The sequence below is a fragment of the Apaloderma vittatum genome, unplaced genomic scaffold, assembly GCF_000703405.1.
Source record: "Apaloderma vittatum isolate BGI_N311 unplaced genomic scaffold, ASM70340v1 scaffold4652, whole genome shotgun sequence".
Lineage (NCBI taxonomy): Eukaryota > Metazoa > Chordata > Aves > Trogoniformes > Trogonidae > Apaloderma > Apaloderma vittatum.
Window position 1 is genome coordinate 64,403 of NW_009702936.1, and position 8,239 is coordinate 72,641.

General features: G+C 36.0%; 1 protein-coding gene across 1 annotated transcript in view; it reads right to left on the reverse strand.

Moving 5' to 3' along the window:
* Nucleotides 1-8,239, reverse strand: part of CACNA1D (calcium channel, voltage-dependent, L type, alpha 1D subunit) — a 173,541-nt gene that overhangs the window by 46,966 nt on the left and 118,336 nt on the right. Inside the window, 4 exon segments of the mRNA XM_009864410.1 lie at nucleotides 4,192-4,302; nucleotides 5,583-5,741; nucleotides 6,925-7,126; nucleotides 7,830-7,995. Of these exon segments, the coding sequence (XP_009862712.1) occupies nucleotides 4,192-4,302; nucleotides 5,583-5,741; nucleotides 6,925-7,126; nucleotides 7,830-7,995 (638 nt within the window).

The window sequence follows — 8,239 nt, forward strand, 5'->3', positions numbered from 1 at the left end:
GTAATTAATTTTAAAATAGTAACTCATGAGCTACTATTGAAGCTCTAAAAATAAATTTAGCAAAAAGCTTAAAATGACAAGCGTTATAAACTATCCTTACGTCTAGTCACACTTACTACACTGTTTCCTATAAGATAATGTTTTAGCTGAGCAGTTGTTTACATGTGTTGTTAGCACAGAAAAGCAAAATCAGCTACAAAATGTTTTAGAATTGGACAGCCTTTTTTCAAGATTTTAAAATGTTAGAATATCTAGTAACCTTACTGCTTGAAAATCACATTTGAGTGCATTACTATCTGAAAAAAGTGATTTCCTGTAGAAATTTGCTCTCAGAGATGAGGGAGCTGCTACAGAAGATGACAGCTCTGCTGCATATTCTAGGAGAGTAAGCACTGAGCAGATTCAGGAAAGCCTCATTATTTCTAATGCTACTCTCTTTTAGCTCTTTTAAAACACAAATTGTTATGACCATTCCATCATTTAAGGAAATGGCTGCGAGAGGAAAACAGACGGTTCGTTCCAGCCCTGGGGCAAAAGCCAGTGTGTGTGCATGTGGCCTCCTGAGCAAAGGCATCCACTTCGGGGAGCTCCTGCACAATTCCCCGTCGTTCCTTCCTTCCTCATCCTGCTGCACGAGAGCAAGCCCTTCCCAAAGTTTTTACTAATCATCATGCTGAACCACCTCAGCAATACCCTAACTAAAGGGGAGCTACTCTCACAGTATTCGTCTTGACTGTTCATATTCCTCATTTCCCTTATTTAAAAGAAATGATATTTATATTCATACAGAAAATAAAAGACTACTAGCGAACAGCAAACAGATAATCAGCACAACTCTGTGAGGCGTGCTTTCCATCCTCCTCTACAACAATGGGAACCAAAAAGGGTCCTCCAAATAGAATTCCAGCTGTAGGAAGTTACTTTACTAGGCATACTACAATATAAAGCACTGAAATAACACATCCACATTTTGATTCAATACAGCTAAAATACTTTACATATTTATTTATTTTATGAAACCTTTTCCATCAGTATAGACAAATATTGTTCAAAGTAATATGTAAAGCAAAAGCATACAAATAAACAAAAAAAACTAAGAGAAAATAAAGATGGTTTTGGAAAAGGGAGGAATGGACAAGTCACAGCAAATAAACATCATGCAAATAAGTTGTTTTCACCACTGCAATGACCCAAGATCAATTCACTTACTAGCCATCTTTCCTTTTTTCTTACAAAAATCTGATGTAAAACGACATGGAAAATCATTACAAGTTTAAGTAACAGTTAGCTATCATGAAGCTGTACACACAGTACGTGCTGATGTATTATTTTAGATTTCATAGCTGTATTTTGTTTTTTACTGTATTAAACCATGCTCAGTAACAGATTTTAGCAAATGTGAAGAACAATGTGAAGAAAAAGTGCCTGCTCTTTTAACTTACATTATGACAAATTTGTTCATTGAGAAATGCTGAGGATAAAATCACAAATCCTGGGGAATATGTAGGCATAGAGAATTAACACCAAAATATGATTCTATAGATCTACCACATAAATATTTTAGTTGTTTTTATTACTCTGTTGAAAAGTTTAAAGCCTCAATGTGCAAAGTACTGTGTGTTCCAATCTCCCAGCCAAGAAGTGTGCCAGAGACTCAGCATCACCTTTACTATCTATCACTTATCCAAGATTTCTATCTCAGAGCTTGAAGGCAGTCTGCAGTACCTTGGTTTTACACAACACAATATCATAATAGGAATAATTTATAGTAGCCTAAAGCTTGCATGGCCAGCGAAACCAAAAGATCACAGCTTTTTGTCAGCATATTAAGGGGACACTGTCAAGCAGATGAGATAAAAACCTAACATGTTTATTCTTCTTTGTACAGATTGAGTAATGGAGTTTTTATTTGATGCTCTGAGCATCTTTGAAATATTTTTTTAATGTACTGACTAGACGAAGAAACCCACCATGGACACAAACAGAGGAAATTAACCAGTCTTTCCTCACAGACCCTAAAAAAAAGCTTTAAGCTGGATTTCAGATTGTTCCTACTATTATTAATTCTTAATGAGTTAAAGCAGTTAATTTTTGTTTAGAGCATGTATCTAGTTTACAGTTTAGATTACTGAGACATTTATGTTCTGCTTAAGACTTTTAGCTGATTTGCAATTATTAATGAACTATGTAATATATGTTGCCAATAAGTGCTTTGTTAAAGGAGTGTCGGACAGTTAAGAGAAGTTACAATCTTCAAAGAATAACACGAACAACCTTATAGATAATTAATCTCTGCTAATTAATCCCTGCCAAAAGTCTAATTAATGCCATGGCTTTTTAACCTTGTCCTGCTAATTAAGACATCTAAAGTGTTCTTCATCTATGGGGAAATGAAATTCTAGAAATGAGGACCTTTCACTGACAGCCTCTGCCCTTCAAAACTCTCAGGGTTTAGACCCAGGGATGTCTCACAGCAAAAGCATCCAATCAGATAGAAAGCACATTGCAACAGATTTAAAACTCGGGTTATACAAAGTCTTAGAGACCAGCGTTAAGACATCGCATTTGGTAACGAGTGGGAAGTCCATAGTACAAATGGAGCACTGTGATTTCTACAGTCACGACCAGACCACTGCATTTTGCATTAGCTGCTACTTCTGACTACAGTCACAAGTGCATGAGAACCACACAAGGTTTCACAATCTTCTTTCAAAGCGCGGATGATAAAAGGCAGCAAATTCTTCTGAAACTTCAGTGTGAAACAAGGATAGAGAACAGGAAATACAACTCAGGAAACACAATCAGCATACTCATATGACACTGAGCTCCACATAGCTGAGCTATCTCCTCTGGGAGATATTGTGTTATTTTCAATTTGAAATCCTTCGCATTTAAGTAAGATAGGTGACACAAAAATACAAATAAATTAATTAGAAATGTACAATGGACTGGACAGTGCAGAGAAAGACTAGTGGAGAGCAGGTGAGCGTTTGCCCAGAACTCCACACTTCACATAACACCAGACCTCACTCGATTACTTCTGCAGGCAAATAGAAGCTAGCTCAGGCTCCACAGCTGAGCTCATTAGTAAACGCAAGCTGAATAAATAGCTTTGAAAAGCTGGAAAGTAGCTGTACATGTACTCCACACTGAGCTCTGAGCAGGTACGAGAGCCAAGCTGTTTAAAGCCAGCATGAGATTCCCCTCGAGCCTGCAGTCATCCCATTCCCTACGTAACACCAAGAAAGGGCACAGCTCACGGCCAGTTACAGATGCAGATATCCTGATTACATTAAAAGAAGGGCAATGGAAAATGAGAAATACCCCTCAGATGGTAAGATCAGTACATTTCAAAAGGCACGTTTAGCTGTTTTCAAATTCCACATATAGTGACTGATCACATTTTACTTATGTACATAGATATAAGCCCAGAATAAACATTAAATTCCTTGTACTGAAACCAAAATTTATTTTAGTTTTTCATTATTAACTTTTGCATTGTCATAAGTGCAGTATGAGAACTGAAGGAAAAGACTATAATAGCTGTCACAGTCTGATTTTAATCTTTCTTTTATAGTCACCTGTTTTTCTTGCAAATCTACTTTTGCAAATATGTCTGTATTATTCATTTTGACAGTGTCCCTTTAAGGCAAGGAATCAACTACTCGTTGTGGGGCCCTCTACTAAATATTGTGTATGCATATTGTGTAGGTGTAACCGAAAATATATAAATCTAAAAAGGCTATTGGAAAAAGCAAATTATTTATGTTTGTAGTACTTGGTTGCAGTTTATAAAGTAAAGGAATACTTTTGACTTTTAGAATAGGAAATATAGCATACAGGTCTTTACTGGTGACTAATTTAGTGTAAAGTTAGGAATACTTAAGAGAAGTGGTAATGCTTTTAACGGGAAATAATTCACCTGGTTCATAAAGGGACATTTTCATTACCTCAAAATATTGCAGATCTCATCAACCACATGGTCATATTTTTTCCAATATCTGCATTTCATTTTCTGGAGTTCCATATATACATGTTATCAGGCTAACATTTCTATCACAATTTCACTGACAGGTAGATGTGGGAAATGTACATTCTTTTTGTTCTTTGACTAGTACATAGCTAGTGCGAAACTTAAGTTATACTTAATTCCTGTGCTGAAGACCTAATTAAATCATATCTAAAACTTACCTTGGGTTTGAATGCAATCAGTTTCAAAACCATTTCAACAGTGAACACTCCCGTGAAAACCATATTCATAATGTCCATTGCATCATTAAAGAGCTTAGACTGTCCATAGTGCTGTGGATGAAAAATACAACACTTTGAAAAGTAAAGGCTTTAAAACATTAAGTGAAAGTAAGGCAGCCTAAGATAAATTTGGCAAAAAATTCACACCAGGAAAATGTGTTCTAGTCATATTTATGATACACACCTATATACACACCTATATATCAATATCTCTGGTCAAGAATGGAGTGGCTTAAATCTGCTCTTTTTAGGTCCTGAATGGAACAAAATTATCATTCCTCTACATCTTAAGGGAATCTCCAGAGAAGTGGTTTTAAGAGGAAAACTCTTTCCTCAAAAAAAAAGGAGTATTAGACAACAGCAATTCCCCAAGTTTTACATGCTAGTTTTTAACTTACATAACCTCACATCTCACCTGCTTATAAAGACTGTGGTATGTTAGCCACATAATAACACATATTGTGTAACAGTGATATTGTTAAGGGGATACGGTGTATGCAGGTTCACTGAGAAAAGTAGAAGGGTTTTGCAAACTGAATTTGAACCACCCTTTTTTAAAATCAAAATCCGAAACAGTAAAGAAAGACAACTTGGAAAAGGCAAGAGGAATAGTGAAGAACTGCATGCACAGTGTAGAAAAAGTAAAAGCACAGACAAAAACCCACACACAAATACACAGATATACACAGCTAATACATGAAAACATGTTTGCATGAGGTTTGCATTAACACACAAAGCTAGAATTTCTCCATATATTAAGATTTTAAACTTCTGAAGTAGGTACAGACACAGATGATGGAAATATCAGAGAATGGTTTGGGTTGGAATGGACCTTCAAAGATCACCTAGTCCCACTCAATCAGCTATGGAGTCGTATCCACAAAACAGAACAAGTACAGAAACCACACAGAAGTGAACTAATGCTTAAAAGTACTGCATAAAAGACATTAAAAGGATAAAAGGATCTAGGAGTTGAGAGAAAGGCTTGCTAGCAAGACTGGACTTTTCAGATTTTATTGCGCATGGATAATCTGGGGAATCTGCACACATAACAGAAATTCAATTACACTGCAGGTACTAAATAGAGCTCCAAGAGCTTGATTAGTTTAGGAAGACCTTTATCAACATCAAGCTGTTTTAAGCAATTTTACTTCAGAGAACTGATAAACAGACTAGAGCATGTCACAGAAAAGTATTATGATCAGAGGTGCTTTTTTCAAGTTTCACTTCAGAAAGAAACACAGGTTGCTATAAATCAAAGGAATTATAACACACACATCTTTCCCTGCAATTTATGTCAACAGCTTTAAAAGAACTTCTGCTTTTCCTACCTGCATAGCCAGGCAAAGTGTGTTCAGCATGATGAGGACAAACATGATGTATTCAAATCCAGTAGAATTCACCACATACCAGAACTTGTACTGGTAAGGATTTTTGGGAATATATCTACGAAGAGGACGTGCCTTCAAGGCATATTCTACACACTGACGCTGTAAAAGCAAATAGATCAAAAAATTGTCAGATGATACCTAACAGTTAATCAACTGATAATATAAATAATAGATGCAAATTACTAAATATTAGTCTTAAAAACTGGCAGACCACCTACTTAGCGTAAAGGGTTTTATTATTAAGTGTTAATAAAGTTAAAAAGTCACGTGCCAATTCTCACTTACTTACAATTGCATCTAATCATATACACTACTTGGTCACAGACAAAGAATCCAATAATGCTCATGGAAAATCTGTATCCAGCTTAGCAGTATGCCACAGACTATATGCATGCGTAGTACATAGTGTGATTATTAATGCCGTGACTATTAATCTATAAGTCATGGTTTGTCTTTACTCAGTTTTCAACCATCAACGTAACTGCATAGCATAAAAGTGAAAAAAATAAATAATGAGGAAGTGTAATTTGTCATAGTTCAGTTAAATTTCTCAGCAAAATCACTTGTGCAGGAACATCATGGATTCATCCCCTACTCTATTAGTGCCTGCAATCTTCATGTTGGCTGGGCCTTCCACTTGGCTCTTGAAGGTTGCTGACCAAAGCTGATGGGCACAAAATGCAGAATGAACGATAGCTAAAGTTTGGCCCTTAATTTTTTTTAAATGGTGTGTGTCAGATAAGAGTGCCTGAAAAATCATGACTGGTGACTGACGAGTTTCTCAGTCAAAAGATTAAACAGTAAAAGGGGACAGATTTTCTAAAATTTGAATCTGAATATCCCCTGAGAGTTTCTAAATAAATAGGGGGAAAAGAGAGAATATTTTGAACACTTGCACTTTGAACACTTTCAGACTATTCAAAATACCACATTTATTTTCCTACTTTTGTTGTAAAATCTATCTCTGTCTACGGATAAACTGGCAAGTGCCGTATTCTTCTTAATCTGACACCAACAAATGAGACACTAAAACGCTAACAAGCTTAATCCAATTCCTTTGACCAAAAAAAAACCCCAAAAAGAAACAAACAAAAGACCAGTATGTTGGACTTACAGAAAAAGGAACATACAGTGACCTGAATACCAGTTGACAGTATTTACTGATACCATTCTTTCCTGCTAAGATACGAGTTTGGTGCCCTCTTCCGACCCAAAGCAGAAAGGAAGCTCTCCATGCATAAATAAATAAGGATACTACCAGGAGTTCACTATTTATTTTTACCTGATTTTTGTCCAGCTCACAGTTCTTGTACTCTTGCTCTCCTTGTTCTTGGAATGTAACAATCACAAAACCAACAAAGATGTTCATCATAAAGAAAGCAATAATGATGATATAGATGATGAAAAAAATTGAGATTTCCACTCTGTAGTTGTACACAGGTCCTACATTCTCTCCGTTTGAATCAATGGCTTTGTATAGCAGCCTGAAAAACAACCCAAATTTTATCTTCATTAGCACTAACATGACAAAAGAGAGTAAAATATGCAGACTCAGGTGGCAGGTTTCAGAAATGCTCTGCTGTTTGCTGTTACCTTTTTCTAGTTACTGACAGGGCTTAACAAGCACATTGAAATCAGAGAGAAATCACACCACAGAACATCGTATGCTGTTTTCCAAAAGAATCACAGTATTGACCAGATGGTTGTATTTCCCCCCACCTCCCACCTCCATAAAGCAGTTGTCTAAGACTTTTCTCATTGGGGGAAATACCAAGCAGTAGCTTGATCTTCCTTGGTTTCTCTATGCAGTGTACTATTGTCTGCTTTTTTACTAAAAGTTTTACTCAAAGGCCTAAAATTCTCACGTTAGTACAATTTAAATGGACTTAATCGATAAACATCTAAAAGGATTACTTCCATTAGAGATAAGAAATAGCTCATTATAGCAAAATTAGCTGAAAGATTGTGAATCAAACAATATTAAAACATTTGCACATTATAGACAGGTGAATTAATAAATACAGGAAAGGTGCACAGATTCACAAGGATAGTAGGCTTTTTCCCTTCCTTTAAGTTTTTATACTATCACTGAAGACTGCTTTGTTGCCCAAAAATGCCAGTAAATAATAGAGAACTGTTCTGACAACTGTTTTAAGAATGCTGTGAAAACACGGAGAATTCACTCACGCTGGCCAGCCTTCAAAAGTGGATACTGTAAAAAGGGCCATCATAGCAGACAGAACATTATCAAAGTTGAAATCGCTATTTTGCCAGACCCTCTCTTTGACCATTGGATTATCAACATCTCCATCTTTATAAACGATGTATATTCCTCTGTGGGAAAAAAAACAAACTGTCATTAGTGAAATATTAAATTAGCCTCAGAGTTATTCAATGCTCTGTTCAAAATGGCTTATTTCATTCCCTCCCTAAGCTTGTTTTATTTGCTTGCTGGTCTGTGTTTTCTGGTGGATTTAAGATGATGATTCCAATTTATATGAACCTAAATGGCCTGACACATGCCTCCCTGTATGGGCTACAGTTTAATTTATTCAGAATATAATGTATCACTTTCTTAGATCAAAGATGTTCTCACC